At 60.7% G+C, this 19222-nt stretch overlaps 5 protein-coding genes across 5 annotated transcripts; 3 read left to right on the top strand and 2 right to left on the bottom strand.

The window, feature by feature from the left end:
• Nucleotides 1-653: 653 nt before the first annotated feature.
• On the bottom strand, nt 654-6343 carry PAN0_005c2574 (zinc metalloprotease; the record flags this gene model as incomplete). Its single annotated transcript, XM_014801815.1, has 4 exons — nt 654-3306; nt 3394-3474; nt 3617-6188; nt 6268-6343. The coding sequence occupies 4 exons, from the start codon at nt 6341-6343 to the stop codon at nt 654-656; spliced, it is 5382 nt and encodes a 1793-aa protein (XP_014657301.1).
• Nucleotides 6344-8633: 2290 nt separating this feature from the next.
• PAN0_005c2573 (histone H4) lies at nt 8634-9035 on the bottom strand (the record flags this gene model as incomplete). The annotated part of the gene is made up of 2 exons (XM_014801814.1): nt 8634-8882; nt 8973-9035. 2 exons carry the CDS (start codon nt 9033-9035, stop codon nt 8634-8636), a joined length of 312 nt encoding a protein of 103 aa, XP_014657300.1.
• Nucleotides 9036-10668: 1633 nt separating this feature from the next.
• PAN0_005d2572 (histone H3) lies at nt 10669-11728 on the top strand (the record flags this gene model as incomplete). Its single annotated transcript, XM_014801813.1, has 3 exons — nt 10669-10999; nt 11144-11283; nt 11363-11728. 3 exons carry the CDS (start codon nt 10669-10671, stop codon nt 11726-11728), a joined length of 837 nt encoding a protein of 278 aa, XP_014657299.1.
• A 1101-nt stretch (nt 11729-12829) lies between these two features.
• On the top strand, nt 12830-14317 carry PAN0_005d2571 (thiolase; the record flags this gene model as incomplete). Its single annotated transcript, XM_014801812.1, has 3 exons — nt 12830-12890; nt 13070-13396; nt 13494-14317. 3 exons carry the CDS (start codon nt 12830-12832, stop codon nt 14315-14317), a joined length of 1212 nt encoding a protein of 403 aa, XP_014657298.1.
• Nucleotides 14318-14794: 477 nt separating this feature from the next.
• PAN0_005d2570 (uncharacterized protein) lies at nt 14795-19090 on the top strand (the record flags this gene model as incomplete). Its single annotated transcript, XM_014801811.1, has 5 exons — nt 14795-16943; nt 17025-17187; nt 17349-17555; nt 18354-18710; nt 18898-19090. 5 exons carry the CDS (start codon nt 14795-14797, stop codon nt 19088-19090), a joined length of 3069 nt encoding a protein of 1022 aa, XP_014657297.1.
• Nucleotides 19091-19222: the final 132 nt, after the last annotated feature.

Raw genomic sequence — 19222 nt, 5'->3', positions numbered from 1 at the left:
CGGCTGAGCTTTGCGCATTCAGCCACAAAACAGCGTGGTCGCCCAATGGCATTGTTGCATGTCCATTGTTCTCCCTTCGACCCTCGAGTCCGAGGATGGACGTGTTCCCAGAGGCAGTCTGTCCGCAGTCTGTCCGCATATCCGCATCGCTCGTAGCTAGCGGCTTGCATTTCCGCCTTGCTCGTTGCGCCCCGGCCTATTCGTTTCCGATGCCCGCTACGTGCAAACCAATCTAGCCACGACATGTGTCTTGGCTCCCGCTGTCGCCATACAGGTCGCGAAACGTCCGTGCATCATGCTGTCAGTGAACCGTGCCAGAGCCGTTGCCCAGTCGGTCCAGCCGGCCGCTCTCTCCTTTGGCGACTCGCACAGCACCATGCGTCACATTGCGTCAAGTTGCTATTGTGTGCGTGCAGCTTCGAATAAGATACTAGACCCGTCCAAACCATTCAAGATGCTGCCAACGACGCGCACGTGCGTCATTGTCAGACGGGGATCGCGCAGTCTAGTGCACGGCGATCCCGTCCTGGGCCACCATCCCAACACTCTGGCTGGATCCGAGCCAAACAATTGGCGTGCGCCCCTTGTCACGCGACATTCACCCGACATGCCCAGCGTGAGCCGCAAACAAAGCTCGACAGAGAGCCACGCGCTCAGCTTGTCTTGACATCCGACATGTGGACGTCTCCCTGCGTGTCAACACCTGCTTCGTCTGTTGGTCTCGCCTGACCTGCCATCTGCAACGTCGTTCCAGCCGAGTCATGCTCCGCACCTCCAGCCGCGCTGGTCGACGGCCGTCCGGCAACTGGCTCGCCGGTCGCCGCATTCGGCCGGCTTGCATCCAAGCTTGAGGCTGGGTTGGCCTGCTTGGTCGACCTGGCCAGCTCGGCTCTGCCGCTACCGTACATGAGCAGCTGGTCCGCATAGCGCTGCATCTCTTCGAGTGGAATCGTCAGCCGGAAATCGTTGAGCAGCAAAAACTGCAGCTCGAGCTGGTTGAGCTCGTGCGGCGGCAGGCCTCCCACTTTGGCATAGCGACTGTTGGTATAGAAGACATCGCTGAAGAACTTGCTTGCCACCGTCACGCCTGCAATCACCAGTCGATGCACGTTGTAGCTGTCGATAGCAAACCCGCGGATGCCAGGGTGCGCGGCGGCGTGCTCTGGCTTGGGGTCCAACGACGACGCCTCTCCGTCCGAACCGCGCGTTGCGGAAGGCTGCGACGCAGCCTCGCCCTGGCCCGTCGCCCGCTCAAGGGCGCGAGGTAGTCCCGCCGCCTCGCCTGCTGCCTCACCGCCGCCGTTGGCACCTGGCTTGGCGCCCGTGCCCATCCTGCTCATGCGGTCAAAGTAGACGAGCAGACTCAAGAAGACCTCGTTGGTCGTGGGACAGTACTTGAGGATGCGCAGCAGGTACGACTCGATGCTGATGCTCGGCACGTTTCGTGCGTGGAAGCAGAGCGTGCTGGATGGCGTCGCCAGCGCGCCTAGCGCCGCCGTCGTCACCGACGGTCGGCGCGAATCGCTGAACGACAGATGCGAGCCTGGCGGAGCGGCGTAATCCCGCGCCGCCGAGGTGTCTGCTGAGTCGGAGGCCTCTGCGGGCGTTGCTGGAGTCGAGCGATCTCGCGTGCGGGCGCCTCTTCGGCTGCGCGACTCGTCCTTGCTTCCGTCTGGCTGGAAATCGTCGTTGGCTGACGCGATCTCCTGCAGAAGAGTTGCGAGGATCTTGAGCAGCTCCTGCGGCGGAAAGGTGGCCAGGTCCATCTTGGGCATGGACTGCGCATGCGACTTGGTCTCGGCCCGATCCGCCGACGAGCTTGCAGAGGCTCGGGCTGATATGGATGCGGGAGCTTGTGCGCCAGACGATGAGGGTGCGCATTGATGCGCCGGATGTGACTGCCCATCGGAGTGTGTGCGAGGAGAGGCAGCTGTGGACGAGGTGGATGCCACGGTCGCATTGCTCGTCGGCATGTGGCTGGCAGCAGGCCGAGGATCGCCAGGACTCGCTGCACGGTGTGAAGAGGCATGTGTGGCCGCCTCCGAACTCCAGTCCATGGGCGCAAACGAGGACGACGGATGCAGTGTCGATGCATTGGACGACGTGAAAGCCGATGAGTTGGCGCTCGTGTCAAGCTGTGAGCTTCGAGCTGCGTGGGCGATGGCAGTGTATTCCGGGTGCGGGCTTTCGGTCCGGTCATAGTGAGAGGGTGCGAGGTTGCCAGATGCGCGCGATCCTCCTGGGCTGGTGCGTCGAGTCTTTGCCGCCGGTGCGCGACTGTTGTCCGGACTTCCGCCCTGAGAATATCGCGGCTCGTTTGGAGATGGCGTCGCAGCGTCCGGATGCGCTCTGCTCGAGGGACCGGCACGCAGGTAGGCTCGAGGGTCCATGGCCTCGTAAGCGGTCGAGTGCGGATTCATAGTTGTGCAGGCTGCGGAGGAAGCCAAGCCGGTCTGCTGTGCGGCAAGCGCGCTGAAGGACTGGTGGGTGTGTGCCGCACTCGCGCCGCCGTTGGAAGGACGCTTGGCAGGTGCAGGTGCGGTGTGGTAGTCCGAGGATCGATCAAAGGCGCTGGCTGGGCTGGTGGAGCTGGAAGAGGGGTCGGAGAGCGTGTGGCGTGCTCGAACAGAGGCTTGCGAGGACGAGGATGTGTAGCAGGAGCCTACAGAGGACGACTGTGGAGAGGGGGCTCCAGGTGGTGAGGCGGCGGAAGTGTGATCGGGGCTTGTGGAAAGCATGGTTCTTGGGTTGCTGGGATCGAGGACAAGACAGCCAGCGGGATGCGCCGGGATGGGAAGTGGGACCGAGTCGCGCAAGCTTGCGTCGCTCACTCGTCGCACATCGAGGTTGCCACGATTGTGAGCGTTTCGACCAAGCCGCGTCCGAGCGTGTCTTCGTAGCCGCCAGAAGAGCACGATCCGACGTTGAGCCGGCAAGCTATCGGTGGCAGCGTAGCTGATGGTAGTGGTGGTGGTGCGGGAGTACGACGTGCCGGCTGCGCAAGCGCGACAGTCTCCGGTGGGATTTGGGATTATCGAACAGAAGTCAAAGTGACCCGAGCGAGCAGAGCGTTGCAAAGCGCTGCAAAGCCTGCGCTCGAGTGCTTTGCTCGAGTGCTTTGCATGTTTTTTCGATTTCCCGTCGAGCTTCGGTGAGCGGCTCAGCACGTGAGACACTGGGCTGGCGCCGGTGGGTTGGAGGCCCAGGTGTCCGTGCTGAAGCTGCACGAACAGAACGTGCGTGCACACCACATTTTGGAAATTGACCCTCCTTCGCTTGGCGGCCGCGGCGGTGGCGAGGTGGCCGCTGCGTCACTCGATATTTTCCGCCTCGGTGAAATCCGCACGGGCTCAATTTTCGCCCCTTGACTGGCAAAGCAAACCGAGATCTCACAAATGATAGGGTTTCGCAGCTCCTGGTGATGGAGTGCTGAAGACGATCCTTACGATGAATGCGGAAAATACAATGGAGGAGCTACGAGCGAAATAAGTGTCCGAGAGAGATGGAGCAGGCGACAGGCTCCGGGGTGGATCCTAGTGTCTAGCGCTGTGGAGGGTGGGGCGGGCCGTTGAAGGCTGCGGGATCGACCCATGCCGAGTGACGGGAAGGACGATACGACTCTCGTGCGGGCGGTGGAGGTCCGGGAGGCGGCGCAAAGCCGTTGGGTGCGTGCGAGCCACTTGCGGTGCTTTGCGGTGTGGCGACGGGATTGTAGGCAGAGCCAGGGGCGTAGCCCATGTTTGGCCCTCGGGACGCTCTCGAGGCCTTGGCAGCGCCTGCGCCTCGCTGTCGCCTCGAAGAGCAGCAGCATCGGCGCACAATGGCCCAGAGGATGAGCAGCACAATGATGCCCACGATGATGGTGACGGGAATCGAGATCCGGAGGTTGTCCTTGTACAGGTTGCGGAAGGTGGTCTGCCACGAGCCCGACTTGCACTCGCCGTTTTCGCATCGTCCTCCGTAGCCGCAGCTGGTGCCGTCGATGAAGGGCTGCTGGAGGATGAGGCACTGGTTGCGAGAGGTGGGGCTCTGGCACGTCAGCTGGCAAGAGTTGGCGTTGGACGCCGCGCATGCGGATCGGAACGAGATGGAGCCGGTGGATGCCTGCTGGCACTGCAGATCGCGCGAAGTGCAGAAGCCGTTGGCGCACGTGAGACCGTTGCCGCACGAGCTGCCATCTTCGTTGGTCTGGTCGGCCGGACACTCGGCGGAAGATCCAGTGCAGTACTCGGCCGTGTCGCATCGACTGTCCACCGAGGGACGGCACATCTGCGACGAAGGTGCGAAGCTGCACGAATCCGAGCAACAGGGGCTCGAGGCAGGGTCACACTGGGCATTAGAGGCGAGCTTGCATTCCGACGTGCAGCATCGCGAGCCGTTGGGTCCGGCGTCGCACTCCTCGCCGGGCTCCAGGATGCCGTTGCCGCACTGCTGTGTGCTCAGAGTGCTGCGTGCGCCGGGCGTCTGGACGCACGAGGTGTCGAGACCCCGTCCCAGCAGCGAGCAAACGTTTCCGATCGAGCACTGGCTGAAGCTCTGGATGTTGGCTCGTGACGATGGGTTCATGATGTACTGCGCGTTGGCGTTGCAGCTCGATGCCGAGAGCGGGCAGCAAGGCGCACCGCCCGACTGGGTGGCGTAGTTGGAGTTGCTGGTGCAGCCGTTGGTGCAATCGTGAATAGCGCCAAAGTTGTGGCCCATCTCGTGCGCCATGACCTGCCACTGCTGCTGTGTGATGGAGCTGACGCCGGTGCCGCTGACCGTCTGACCGCTGCTGCTCGAGCCGGTGGTCATGCATACGGTGCCGAGCCAGGCGACGCCGATCTCGCTGCCCGAGTTGCAGGCGGTCATGAGATGCCAGAGACCGATGCCGTTGCCAGGCTGCTGCGTCCTCCATTGCGAAAAGTCGCTGAGGCGCTCGTCGATCGAGATGGTGCCGCAACCGATGTTCCATGGCGCATCCTGCGTGGCGGTGGCGGGACAGTTGCCGGAGCGGACGTCGAGTTCGACGACGCCGATCGAGATGTTGAAGGTGGATCGGTACAGGTTGGAGACCGAGTTCATGTTGTTGAGGATCTCGGTACGAGCGGCGTCCTGGTCACCCCTTCGCTGCGTATAGGCACAGTCGGAAGCGATGCCGGCGTAGACGACGCGGGCGCTGTTGGGACAGCCAGCAGTGGAGCCAATGACGTTTTCGTAGCTGTTGGTCTGGTTGGAGCCGTTGCCGATGTCGTTACCCGTCGCCTGCCTCTTGCGGAAGGTGGGTTCAAGGTAGTCGTCGAGGTCCTCGTGGTACACAAAGTCGTCGGGAGACGCCTGGGGCGACTCGATGAGGTCGTCCTGTAGTGACCTGGTGAAGAGATCGTTCCAGCCGGAAAAGAGGTCTCGACGAGCGAGACGAGGTGGAGCAGGCATCTTGAAAAACGAGTAGACGGAACGGCTGGTGGCATCGTTGGTGTCATCGCTCAGGACGAGGCGGTTGTGGCTGTTGAACGAGAGCGCGTCGGAGGAGCAGCCCATGGACTGGGTAAAGTTGCTGAAGGTCGTGGCGCTCGTCGCTTCGTCTCTGGGCTCGAGGGAGATGTCCGAGTCTCGATGCACGACCATGGAAGCGGTGTTCTGCGAGCGAGGTTCAAGCGCGGGATCGTCGGCCTGTCGCTTGGCCAGGTAGCTTCGGGGCGTGTCGACGTGGTGGACGTTGCCGAACCAATCGAAGCTTCCTTCGAAGATGGGCTCGCCCGACACGGAGCCGTCGTCGTGGAGCAGGATGGAGGCTCGGCCGACTACGCCAAAGTCGCGGTCGCGGTAAATGTCACGAGCGAAGCCGGCGCGGTCCTCTTCTAGGCGTCGGCGGGAATGGGATGCATGGACGACGACGCCGTGGTATGCGGCCACGTCGCCGGGATAGAGTGTCTGAGTGGAGCGGACGTAGCTTTCGCCGGTGGTCTCGTTGTGGGCGTAGTACTTGACGAGCGTTCCATCGGGATGCAGGAGTTCGTTGTTCGGCTGCAGGTGAAGATGGAAGTCCTGCTGGAAGGCGCGGAAGCTGAGGCGAAGAGGATGTTGATTCGCGGACGATGTTCGGGACTGTAAACGAGTGGCCGATGTGAACGAGGGAGGGATTTGCTCGAGCTGGACGTTGCTGGTCCGCGCGATGCGTTGGAGCGGCCCGCTCTGACGACTTCGAGCTGTTTTTGGGAGGAGAAAGCGAACGTGATGGTCAATGTCGGAGCTCGTGTCTGGGGCAATGGTGTCGCCTGCACTTACCTGTGATGGGCGTTGCTGCGAGGACGAGCGCCAGCAGCAAGGCTGCTAGCCAGCGGTGCGCTGAAGACAGACGCATAGTATGAAGTGGGGCCTGCGGTGGCGGTGGCGTTGCAGGGCCTCGTTCGATGGTAGAAGGGTCCTTTGGTGTATGATGGGAGGAGGTGGATAGGCAGCGATCCGCGACGATGGGGTCCTCTCTTCTAGGTCTTTGTTTGCTTCCGAGTCGGGTGGGGATGGCAAGGAGTGCGGTCGGCGTTGGAATCTTTTACGTCAGCGAGGATAGTTTGAGGGCGGGGAAGAGATGGTTCGCAGGTTCTGAAAGGCCGTCTGCGGTGCTTGGCGGATGGTTGAGCCGGAAGCCAGAATCCGACAGGCTACGCCGACTGGGCAAGGTGAATGGCGAAGGAGGTGGCGGTGTTAGGATCGGAAGGTGGGCGGGCCGGTCAGGGCAGGGCGTGCTGCAATGGATGCGTAGAGACCAAGCAAACACCACCTCGATGAGCTTCAAGAGGGTGCCGTTGCGGCGGCGCCAAGCCCTAGCCTCGTGGAAAGCAGGGTCTTGGCGACACGGCCACCTGAGAGAGGGACAGTGGCTCGGCAATGCAGTAGAATCCAAGTGTGTGAGTGTTGTGCGGTGCCAGACGATCGCTGCTGAGGCTGCTCCACAAACCGCTCGATTGCGGCGGTGCAGCGCTGAAGAGCGCGCAGAGTCGTCCAGAGCCAAACGCCGCTGCTGAGCTGCTGCCGCTGGGGAGCTGCAACGGCGCGCGACTACGTAGTGGCCGGTCTTGGCTTGGGCGGCGCCGAAAAAACAAATTTCCAATTTCCGTCGCTTTGGACTTTGGCTCAGGGTCCTGCAGCCCGCGCCCAGAAGGCGGAGAGCATGACCGAAGGCACCAGCCACTGCCAACAAAGGCTGAGCTGCAACCATCGCCCTGCCAGTCCTTGATTGCGGGGGAAAGCGACCCTACGCCTAGCTACGATCCGATGGCCGTGCAGATGTCGGGACGGGCCCGAAACAATCCCAATCATCCGCCCCTATAGGTGATGCAACGTAGCAGGCTGAGTTTATGGGTTGGGGACCTTTGGGCTCAGTTGTCTGCCTATGCCAAGACGCGCGCAGGAGTCCTCAGCACCGCCACCTGTGGACGCTGAGCTGCTCCTGCGCCCGGTCAAAGTAAATTGGAACGCACTTCTGAGCGGACAGCCTTGCGATCACGAACGATTCGAGATGATCACGATCGAGTGAGCAGCGTAGGACGCGAGAATGGCAACGCTACAGTAGCTAGTCGGAGCGAGCAGCTGCTGCCTTGGCCGCTCGAAGTCCGTCGGCAGCACAGAACCGGCCCAGCTTCAATGACAGGATCAAAACACGCGCTGATATGGCCTGCCGGACGGTTCTTCGACCCGCCTAGAAGCTGACCCGACTTCGCTCTCGACACGGAGGATGGACGTTGAAGATGCCGCAGGTCCTTGTTCGTCAGCATCATCGTGACGCTGGCTTCATCCTGGTCGCGGATTCTTGGGGCGCATCCATCTTTGCAGAGGCGGAGTCCAGGCTAGTGGTGCCGGTGCCCAAACGTTCCCTCGCTGCTCGCCACTGTTTCCACAGCCCGGCGGCACGGATCGGAGCCCTCGGTGTGTGTCCGCCTCCGATCCACGGTCAGCGCAATGCAGGACCGCCCGATACACACACCTCTGCCGTGCTCTCACGACTTCCGGTTGTGACTGCCAAATGGCGATAGCATCTTGCGGGTCGAGATAGCTGGCGGCCACCTTACTTGGCGTACTGGTCCTCTCATTCTCAAGAAAAGCTACCGTTTGATGCGCAGTTGGCCAGAACCCCATTGACTGAGCCCGAATCCACATGAGCGACAGAGTCCGTGAGTCGATCGCCTCGCCAGACTGTCACCATCGAAGCACAGAGAAGCAGGGACGAATCGTGTCCTCGATCGTGCGAGGCCTCTACAGCACTTCTCCAACTGAGCCTTGCCTGCCGCTACCCAATAGCAAGTCGCCTGCTCCGATATCCGATCTCACATCGGAGCAAGCCATCCAAAACATAGGCCCGAGGATGACCTCATCCCCCTGATCACGACGAAAGGGTGTAGCTGAGCTGGCACTGCCAACCGACACTGGACCATCGCGTGCGAGGGGCAGCGCAAAGCCGAGCATTCATCAAAGCACAAACGCACACCATATAAGCAGAGATGTACAGGGAGTAAAATGTCGAAATTACCATGGGCTGGGCGTCAGAGAGAAAAGACTGCCGCAACGGGCGGGCATATCGGAAATGCTAGAAGTACAGAGGGCAACGCCAGGAACGAAACGACAACAGAGTAGAGAGTGGAAGGCGCAATGCCTGTTTAGGCACCGAAACCGTAGAGGGTGCGGCCCTGGCGCTTGAGAGCGTAGACAACGTCGAGCGAGGTGACGGTCTTGCGCTTGGCGTGCTCAGTGTAGGTGACCGAGTCGCGGATGACCGACTCGAGGAAGAGCTTGAGAACACCGCGGGTCTCGTCGTAGATCAGACCCGAGATACGCTTGACACCACCACGACGCGCGAGACGGCGGATAGCGGGCTTGGTAATACCCTGGATGTTGTCTCGCAAGATCTAGAAGGGAACAGGTGCAACAGATGCGGGCCAAAGTCAGCGCGATGGTCGAGACGATAAGAGATGCGCCAATGCCGTGTGAAGACTTACCTTGCGGTGACGCTTGGCACCACCCTTGCCGAGACCCTTGCCGCCCTTTCCTCGTCCGGACATATTGATAAAAGTGTAGTGTGGTTGGTGGTGGGAGGGGAGAGGTGTTGTTGAGCTGTTGAGCGGACTCTTGAAGAGATGAGATGGATGATGATTGGAAAGGGGAATTACGCCGGCTCGGTGGTCTGTATTTGTATGAAAAGTCGGATTGGGCCTGCTGGGATCGGCAAAGGGCGGTCGGCTCCTGGGCGGCCTCAAGCGGCGGCGGAGGGGCAAGCTGCGCGGACACACCCACGTCAGGCGAAGGGCTACAGCGGCAGGGGCCAGGTCCACAGACTCTGTGACTGCGCCATCGCACGAGCGGACACGCCGCATCAACGGGCGTTTGACTCGAGACTCGGGTGCTGCCACACCAAGCTGCGGCCCGGCCCACACGGGCAGAAGGGCAGAGAATCAGACAAGGCGGGGCGTGCAGCTGATGCTGCTGCGCAGCCGAAGCCGGGCTCGAAAAAATGACGGGGTTGAGCCCACGGGCGGCCACCAGACGGGAACCAGGATTGGGCTTACGCCGTTCTCTCGCTCCACCCTGCCACCTGATTTGCACGATTTCGACGGGTGTGGCACGCGAGGCCCAATCAATCAAGGCAGTCCGCGAGCGGCGCGCCGATTTGGCGAGCTGGCCAGCTGAGCCCTCTGCACGGAAAATCCAGGGCGCATCTGAGCTCAGACCCGGCCCCGTGTTGTGGGTCCGAGGACCGGCTTCGACCTGCATGACGAGTCTAACAATTTTCTTTCCGCCGCCGCCGCAGAATCCTCTGCCTCGCTTGAATGCCGGGCGGCCCTGAATTTTTTTTCTCGGGCCTGATGCCCTTGTGGAGGCAGCCCGACGCGTGTCAGCTCGAGACATGCGCGCCCAAATTGGAGCTTTTGACATTGACGGGCGCTCCTGCCGCTTTCGTGGCCGCACTGCCGCTGCCTGAAGAATTCAACCGCCTGGCCCGCGAATCACCCGCGCACCAAAATCAAGAACTGGAATTGCGGTTGGAATCGGCAAGCAGGCTGGCGGGCCGCTCAATCGCGGAAGTGAGATTGAGGGCCTGGCTGACAAGAAGCCAGGCGGAGAAAATAACCCGGGCTCGGATCAATTTTGGATCGAGCACGCTGCGATACGGGAAGGGCACCAAGAAAACTCCGTGCCCTTGATCGCCTTTGCCTGCCCATGAACGCCAAAAACTCCGTGCTCTTTCTTGCTCGGTGCACGCCATCTACGATCAGAGTCAAACGCCCATCATGGCGCTACACAAGCTCAGCAAAGGGCCATGCAAGTAGAGACATTCGAATGATGATCTTTGATGCTGTTCGCCCTGAGAGAATTGGAGCTCCTCATACTCGAGAAAGAGCCTTGTGGATTCTCATATCCTTCGCAAGAGGGGAGAAGCGTAGCCTGGGCCCAGGCTTGGTGCGGAAAAGCAACTCGCTAGCCAGCAATAGAGAAGACGAGGCCGGTTGATGGCCCTGCATTTTGCCTCGTGGGGCTCAGGCGACGCGAACTGGCGTTAATAATGATGATCCGGACACGGTGTTTCCGTGTCGCGTGGCAACGTGGCAGGCAGATCACGGCTCGACTTTCGCCCAGCCTCCACCCCGCAGTTTGGGCAACGCGTCTGGAATTGTTAGCTTTTTTGGAAATTGGCGCATGAACTCGGGCAGGGCAGGCCGATTCGTCAGGGTCCAAGTGCACAATTCCGGTCAGGAATGCGAGGGTTGGCCTTTTCGCGGCGCAGAAACGAGGTTGATCTCGCCCCACCGCCCGTGGCAGCACGAATTTGCAGGCGCGACCACCAGCACATTTCGTCATGCACGTCGGCGTGATTGGGACGAGGGCAGCTCCAGTGCTGCGTCACAGTTGGCACCGAGGCCTCCGCCCCGTGGTTTCTTCCGTGGCTACAATGGCTCCACTCGGCTCAACAAGCTGAAGGCAGGCCCAGAGATTCCGCCTGGCGCCTCAAGGCAGCAGAGTTGTCAGGGTGCGCGCATGTGTCGGCTCGCTTGGCCAGCTGCAGGCGCAGTCGCAGTCGCAGCCCAAGTCAGAGCGCAGTCGAGTCCCGCCTGCTGGCCCGCACTGCTACACTCCGCCGGTCGTGGGCGCCTTGATCCGATTCAAATATAAGCATCCTCCTTGCCCGGCCATCCAGACCTCGTTTCCATCATCTCCACATCTCTCTTCGCCTCGTACACCAGTACCAGCACAACTTCATCCTTCACAATGGCTCGTACCAAGCAGACCGCCCGCAAGTCCACCGGTGGCAAGGTTAGTCTAGTCCAGTCCGCACCCCTCTACGCCATATCGCAGTCGCTGACCCTCTGCTATCCCTTGCAACGCACAATAGGCCCCGCGTAAGCAGCTCGCCACCAAGGCCGCCCGCAAGTCGGCCCCCTCGGCCGGTGGTGTCAAGAAGCCCCACCGTTACCGCCCCGGTACCGTCGCTCTCCGTGAGATCCGTCGCTACCAGAAGTCGACTGAGCTGCTCATCCGCAAGCTCCCCTTCCAGCGCCTCGTCCGCGAGATCGCCCAGGACTTCAAGACCGACCTCCGCTTCCAGTCGAGCGCCGTCATGGCTCTCCAGGAGTCGGCCGAGGCCTACCTCGTCTCGCTCTTCGAGGACACCAACCTGGCTGCCATCCACGCCAAGCGTGTCACCATCCAGCCCAAGGACATTGCCCTTGCCCGCCGACTCCGCGGCGAGCGCACCTAAGCAGGTGTGGCTCTCGTCCTCTCCTCCTCATCCTCCCTTTTGATCGCCGATATACGCTCTCATGTTGCTGGTAGCTAGCCTTTGGTCCCCCCTCCGCTTTTTTGTCGTGGCCTTTTTTTCTCTTTTGTCCCTGTACTTCTAGCTCTGACTATGGTTCCTATAGTCGAAACCTATCCGGTTAACCATATCCGCCCGCTGCTTGTCGTGTGTGCTCGAACCCCCTTTTTTTTTTATCCAAGATGCATCATACAGTCGTAAGATGTTGACCTCTTTGCTCCACCAGGCAGCTTGCCATTGCAACCTTGTGCCATCAAGCTTCCGTCGCCACGCTCAGCACAGGTCTGGACATACGGACTCAGCTGACCGAAGGTGGCGCAGACGATCAGGTGTTGGACTGCGGCGCGCCAGACGGCGCACCAACGCGTCGCGGAAAAAAATCCGTTGATGTTAGAGTGAGTGAAGTCGCCAATCAATGCATTTGGTGAGTGGTCAATCGGAATCGGGGGAAAATTGGTTGTCAGATTGGAGATATTGCCGATTTTGGACCTGGCCTTCGGTTGTAGCCCCGCACGGATCGGGCCGGAAGAGTGAGACTTAGCCGGGCTTTCACACGCAGGCGCACAATCCCAGTGTCACGATCGAAGGTGGTGGAGTCTGCACTCCAGGCTGAGCCACCAATGTGGCTGAGTGACTGCGCCAGGCCAGCAACTCCGCATGCGCGCTCCGCCCGAAGCGCAGTACAGGCGCGCGCTCGGCCCCCTCTCTCTGCTGCTGGTGCTGCGCATACACGCCTCCGCCGCCCAAGGCCCGCGAAGGCTTGCCGGATCGAGATGCCTCTGGACCGGACGCTGCAGGGCCAAAACGCTGCCGGTCCTCCTCAACCCAGCAAAGAGTCGGGCCAGCCTGCCGGCTTCCCCTGGCCAGCTGCCCCGCAAGCTGACCGGCCCGCGTCCTTCTTAAGGTCGGATCTCGTCGTCGAGCCACTTGTCCACCGACCACGCTCACCTGTATTTCGCTCGTGATCCCACTTCGCCCTTACGCCACCTTCATACCCGTTGAATCCCGGTACACACCTTCTTGTGCATCTCTCTCACCTTCAAAATGTCTGCCGCCCAGCAACGCCACGGAAAGAAGAACATCCTCGCCGAGCACGACGACGATGGTGAGTAGAATGCCACAGCCAGCCTTCGTCTGCACGAACGGCCGCCTCCGATGCGAGTAGAAACGACGTGGGCAGTCGCTCACATCTTGCTTGTTCTGCTTCTTGGCATTCAAACTCCCCTTTTCCCCATCTCTCCTGGATCTGCTTCGATACCTCCTGGAACTACTTTGTAACCGCAGTCGTCATTGTCTCGGCCCTGCGTACCGCCATCACCAAGGCCAAGAAGGGCGGTCTCGCGCAGTGCGCTCCCGAGGAGATGCTCGGCTGGACCCTCAAGGGTGTCATTGCCGAGTCCAAGATCGACCCCAAGCTGATTGAGGACGTTGCCGTCGGCACCGTGCTCGCCCCCGGTGGTGGCTCCACCCAGGCGCGCATGGGCTCGCTCTGGGCTGGCATCCCCAACACTGCCGGCTGCAACAGCTTGAACCGACAGTGCTCGTCCGGTCTGGCTGCCGTCAACCAGATTGCTAACCAGATCGCGCTTGGCCAGATCGACATCGGCATTGGTAAGTGCACTCCCCAGGAAGTGGGCCGTTGATAGACTCGAGCGTACTGACCCGAACCATCTCATTCGCGCTTCCTGACAATCCTTTGGACTCACAGGCTCTGGTGTTGAGTCGATGACGCTCAACTACGGTGCCGGTGTGATGCCCGCCAAAATGTCGGACGCCGTCATGGAGAACGAGGAGGCAGCCGACTGCATGATGCCCATGGGTATCACCTCGGAGAACGTGGCCAAGAAGTACAACATCAACCGCCAGAAGCAGGACACCTTTGCCGCCGAGTCGTTCTCTCGCGCCGCCGCCGCACAGAAGGCGGGCAAGTTCAAGAGCGAGATCGTCACCGTCAAGTACACCGACGACGATGGCAACGAGCGCACCGTCGATGCTGACGACGGCATCCGCGAGGGCGTCACTGTCGAGTCGCTCGGCAAGCTCAAGCCCGCCTTTGCCAAGGACGGATTCACGCACGCCGGTAACGCCTCGCAGGTCAGCGACGGTGCCGCCTCGGTCCTGCTCGCTCGCCGCAGCGCCGCCAAGAAGCACGGCCTGCCCATCATCGGCAAGTTTGTCACGTGTGCCGTGGTTGGTGTGCCCCCCAACATCATGGGTGTCGGCCCCGCCTACGCCATCCCGCGTCTGTTCGAGCTCACCGGCCTCACCAAGGACGACATTGACATTTTCGAGATCAACGAGGCCTTCGCCTCGCAGGCTCTCTTCTCGGTCGAGCACCTCGGCATCGACAAGAAGAAGGTCAACCCGGTCGGTGGTGCCATTGCCATGGGCCACCCTCTCGGTGCCACCGGTGCCCGCCAGATCGCCACCGGTCTTGCCGAGGCCAAGCGCCAGGGCGGCAAGAAGCTCATCGTCACCTCGATGTGCGTCGGCACGGGCATGGGTTGTGCCTCGCTCATTGTCTCGGCCTGATCGAGCAATGGACGGCCTCGGAAATATCAAACTGCCCCCCTCTCCCTCCCCACCTGTAATCTAGATCGTTGTCCGATTCGGCTCTGCAAAGGTGGAAAGACCCTTTTGCATCGTCCCTGTTCTAAGTCGTTGCGTCGTTGGCCTGAGCAGGAAGAGTCTGCAGTTGCGCTATGCGAGGCCAATGCGAGGCGAGCTGGGTTGCGCAGCTGCGTTTCTTTGAGATTAGGTTGGGCTGCGAAGAGCGGAATGAAGTGGCGCAGCGCGCACGGATTTCCTCCACGGACACGCGTGAGGCGAAATCACACTTCAGCACGCGTTGCTGAGTTGCCTTCGCTCATTCTACCATTCATCCACATCTTCTGGCAATCCAGGATCTGCTGCTTGCACACATCGCTGCTCCACATCATCAAGTCAACAAGAGCGTCGGTTTCAGCGTCTTTGAGCCATTGCCAGCGCGCGCGCGTCACACCGTTCAAGATGGACGAAGACCCTGATTTCGACTACGAGATGGAGCCTCACGGTGCGGATGCCCTCCCGCAATCCAGCCATGAAGAGGTCATGGAGGATGCCGGAAGCGACGTCGTAATCGGATCGATCGCTTCCGGCCAGCATGGGTCGGAAGACAAGGCGAGTCTCGACATCGACTTTCATGACACCGCCGACCTGCACCAGCAGAGCGAAGCAATTACGACGCAGGCTGAGCTAGCGTTGCCTACACAGTCCTCCTCTTCGTACATGGAAGATGCACCTGTCACCGCTTCGATCTCTGCTTTCCCGCAAGCTTTCTCGCAAAAAGCCGGAGCGGCTGAACAAGCTGCATCGCTTGTCGGATCCACCATCTTCTCGCCACCTTCGAGCGAAGCGACAGGCGTGTATCCATCCTTTGTCTCCGCATCCGTCCGACCAGCCAGCCCTTTGATAAGCGGCCACGAGCAGAGCTCCAAGATACCAGACGGCTCGCAAGAACATCGGCACGAAAGCCTGGAAGATCACGGCATTGGTGCGCCCTTGGCACAAGAGCAGCTCAACGTTGGTGTCTCCTCAACACCAGCAAATGACCCAGAGGAGAGGGAAGAGGAGGAGCTCGATCAGCTTGAAGGCGCTGAAGAGGGAGCGCAATCGGTCAACGTGGCGGAAGACGGCGACCTCGGTGGTCAGAACGACGCCCAACAAGGCTACGAGCAGATGGAGTACCAGAGCGTCGGAGCCGTGCGAGTCAACTTCAACGGGCAGGACTTTGTGGTATGGCCCGCCACCGAGATTGCTGCGTACCTTGCTGCGCCAGACGCTGCGCAAGGCGGCGACCAAGGGGAGCACGCGGAAGAAGAGCTGCTGCAGATCGAGGCGCCTGCGCTCGAAATGAAGCAAGACGTGCTCTGGCAGCCGCTGGACAGCTTCTTTGCAGGTCTGAGGGAGAAGAGCGCGCTCGGAGACTTTCTCGACGAGTCGCAAGAGCTTCATCTGGCCTTTCCCGACTTGGACCTCGAAATCTCGGAGGACAACTTTTACTGTCGCGAGATCACCCTGGACGATCTTGGGCAGCTGCACAGTGGACTCGGACTTGCAACCAGTCTGCACATCGAAGTCTCAGAACGTCCGAGGTTCATCACAAAGTACAACGATCTTGCGCAGCAGGTTGCCGGGCTCCTTGGTCATCAGCTGCAGCACGAAAGCGATGATTCCGAAGCCGAGGCGGACACTGCTGAGCCGCACAACGCGGCAATCGCCAAAGACGAAGCGTTTCCAGTCGTAACTCCTGGTTTGTCAACAGGAGAAAGCGGCCCGGCCGGAGCTGCGAGTAATGATCCGGAAACGCAGCAATCTCATGCAAACGGTACCCCTGCAGCAGCCGAGAGCGAGCAAGATGCCTCGCAGGCGCCCGTTGAACCTCCTCGACACCAAAACAAGAGTGGTCACGGCGCCGATGACCCCGATCAAGCCGCTTCAATTGCTCGTGGCGACGCCGTAGACTTCATTGCTGATGCCAGCGGCACCAATCAGCCGCATCCTGTCGTTTTGGACATGGCTTCGTCAGAGGCGCTCGACGAGCAGGATGAGCTCGACGAATCGTCGCACGTAGGCGAGGTAGCCCAGGGTCATGCAGAGGAGCATCAAGACGGAGCAGGAGATGCAGAGCAAGAGCAAGGTGGAGGCGGAGGCGAAGAGGAAGTGCAGGAGGAAGGCGAAGGAGAGGCAGAACCTCGCACTGCCCACTTCGAAGAAGAGCCAGAAGATGGCGACGACGAAGGGCAAGAGGGCACCGGGGAGGCGGTGGGCATTGGAGAGGAGGGCGGCGGGGACGAGGCAGAGGAAGCGCTTGCGTACGGAGAGGAGGCGTACGAAGAGGAAGAGGATGAAGAGGCTGCGTACGAGGGTGAAGAGCAGGAGTGGTACGAGGAGGAAGAGGGAGAGGAAGCCTACGAAACCGAGGCGGGCGGCTTCGACCCGGAAGCGGAGCAAACTTTCTACACGACCTATGACGACGCTTCCGACGGAGAGGAGGACGAACTGGATGAAGCGCCGCAACACTCGGCTGGGGAAGACGCAGCCGCCGAAGGTGGCGCCGCGGTGGGTGCCGTTTCAACGAATGGGGAAGCCAACGGCCACGAGCCACACATTTGGCAAGGTGAGTTTGACCCTCGGATGCCATGGAGCGCACAGCGAGCGTCAAGGCTGACTTTCCCGGGTGAACCCTTTTGCTGTACAGCGACGGACGAGGAGCAGATCCTCGAGTACACTGAAGAGCAGGACGACGACGAGTACCAGCAGGATGATGCGTCGGCATTGGGAGCATCGACGGCGGCGCAGTCTCATCCGCAACTCAAGCGGCTGCACGCCGACGAAGACGACGAGAACGAAGACGAGGCTCAGTACGAGGAGGGCGATCACGAGGCTGAGAGCAAACGCGCCAAGGTGATGTGAAGCGCGCTCAGCGCTCGTCAGAATCTTGCTTTGCGCATCACCATCATCGGCATCCCTTTCCCACTCTATCGCCGCCATTGACGCGGGCCGTACCCTCCTTCACCAAGAGGCCTGTCGTCTTTGCTCCTTCCTCGTCGCCACGGTCGTCTCGGTTGTCCGGACTCACTGGCCTTCATGCCAACCACTATGATTTGCTCTCTGCATCGCTCGGCGAGATCTCTGGTCATGACACCTCGTCACGCTACCTCGCACTCGACACCATCTTCACTCTAGCCTCCAAGGCTATCTGCACGATCATCAAGCACCTCCAACCACGGTGAGTCGACGCAGAATGTGGTGATTCGTACTGACCTTGTGCGACAGACGGCGGCCATGCCGCGTACTCATGTGAAAATCCTCGTTGGGGGCCGAGCATACGACTGCTGAGAAAGAAACACCTAGGCGGTCTGGTCTACTCGCTGCTGTCCTTTGGCTTCTATACCCTTTTGCCACCCCGATCCGTGCCTGGCGGCACGAATCTTTGCAATCGCGATCTTTGTCACCCGATCGGTTGAAGTCGTGCGGAAGGATTGCATTGAGACGCAAGCTGCGCTGTGCCATGCAACTTGCGGGAACAAAGGGGGAGCCAAGTGGGTTAGGCTAGCGGGCGAAGCGTGCCTCCGGCTTCGCCAACGTGGGCCACGCACGACGACACGTTGGCGGATTCAGTATTGTGGGCTCCGGGTTGGAGTGCAGCTAACGATAGCTACCGGAAGCACCGGCTCGAACCGGCGGCTGATGACGGGGGGGAGCAAGGGCAAGAGCTCGGAGCCTTTCGATTGTCGGCGTATCGGCGCTTTACGGTGATGCAGAGCGGCTGTGGCGCCGACGCGGTGGAGCGATTTATCTCGTGAGTTCCGGCTAATCCGAGAGAGAGGGAGCATTGCGAGATCAGCAGGAACAGAGACTAGATAGCGCTTTCGGACTAGACGACGCCAGATTTGACTCCAACTCCAGCTGGGTCCCTCGAGTGGCACTGCTTGGGTGGCGGACGCTAGCGAGCAAGCCGAGACAAAGAGGACTCTGAGTTAGACAAACACATGCTGCAGGCGAGAGCCGCTCACGCAGGATGCAGGTCCAACACCGCTAGCCCAATCTCAAGCATGCTAGGGCAGGTGACAGCAGACGAGATGTCACCGGTAGTGTCGGCCAAGGCCAATGCGAATGCGAATGCGAATGCGAATGCGAATGCGAATGCGAATGCTGATTCGTCGATGGCAGAGCGAATCCGATTGGACGATGCGGCAAGTTGGATCGCTTCCCCGCATCCAAGGCGACTGGTGCGGTGCACGAATACCAAGATTGTGCGGCTGTCAAGGCGCGATGCTGTACGCCAACAGGCGCTCGAGACCGCGGACGCCGAGACCGCCACCGACATAGGTGTACAGCGCGAGTCTGGATTTCCGCAGACGCGAGGCCAAGGAGATCTCGGGTAAAAAAGGGCAGTTTGCTCAGCGCCGTCTCTTCCCTCGACCTGACCCGGAGTCCGTAGAAGAGAGTGTTGAAAGCCGGCAGAACCACTGCCTAATCGCACTTGCGCACTTTGGATAAGACCGTCCAGCAATCCTAGTCGCAACTTTCGACAACGTTGCCCTCGAACCTTTGGCAGAACAATGGAGAGACCGGTTCGAGACCGAGCCGCGCGAATCGCTGGCGGAGCTGTCGGATCCTGGCGGCGATGCGCTGGCACTGCGCAAGTCGGGGCAACCGTTGGCGGAGGATGGCATCATCTCATCTCGGCGAATCGGTGGGTTGCCCGCCGGAGGTACGATGCGTGAGAGATGCCCGGGTGCAGAGAGGGCCAAGATCTGATAAACGCGCTCGCGCCAGGCCAATCACGGGGCTCAGACTCGAGATGCTCGCTGGATTCTCGTTCCGACCGTCGAAGCTCGGAGCTTGGAGCTTGGCAGCTGTTGCAAAAAGCTCATTTGCTGGAGGAGGAAG

The sequence above is a fragment of the Moesziomyces antarcticus genome (genome assembly GCF_000747765.1).
Source record: "Moesziomyces antarcticus DNA, scaffold: scaffold_v10005, strain JCM 10317, whole genome shotgun sequence".
NCBI lineage: Eukaryota > Fungi > Basidiomycota > Ustilaginomycetes > Ustilaginales > Ustilaginaceae > Moesziomyces > Moesziomyces antarcticus.
This window is presented reverse-complemented; position numbering and strand designations above follow the sequence as displayed.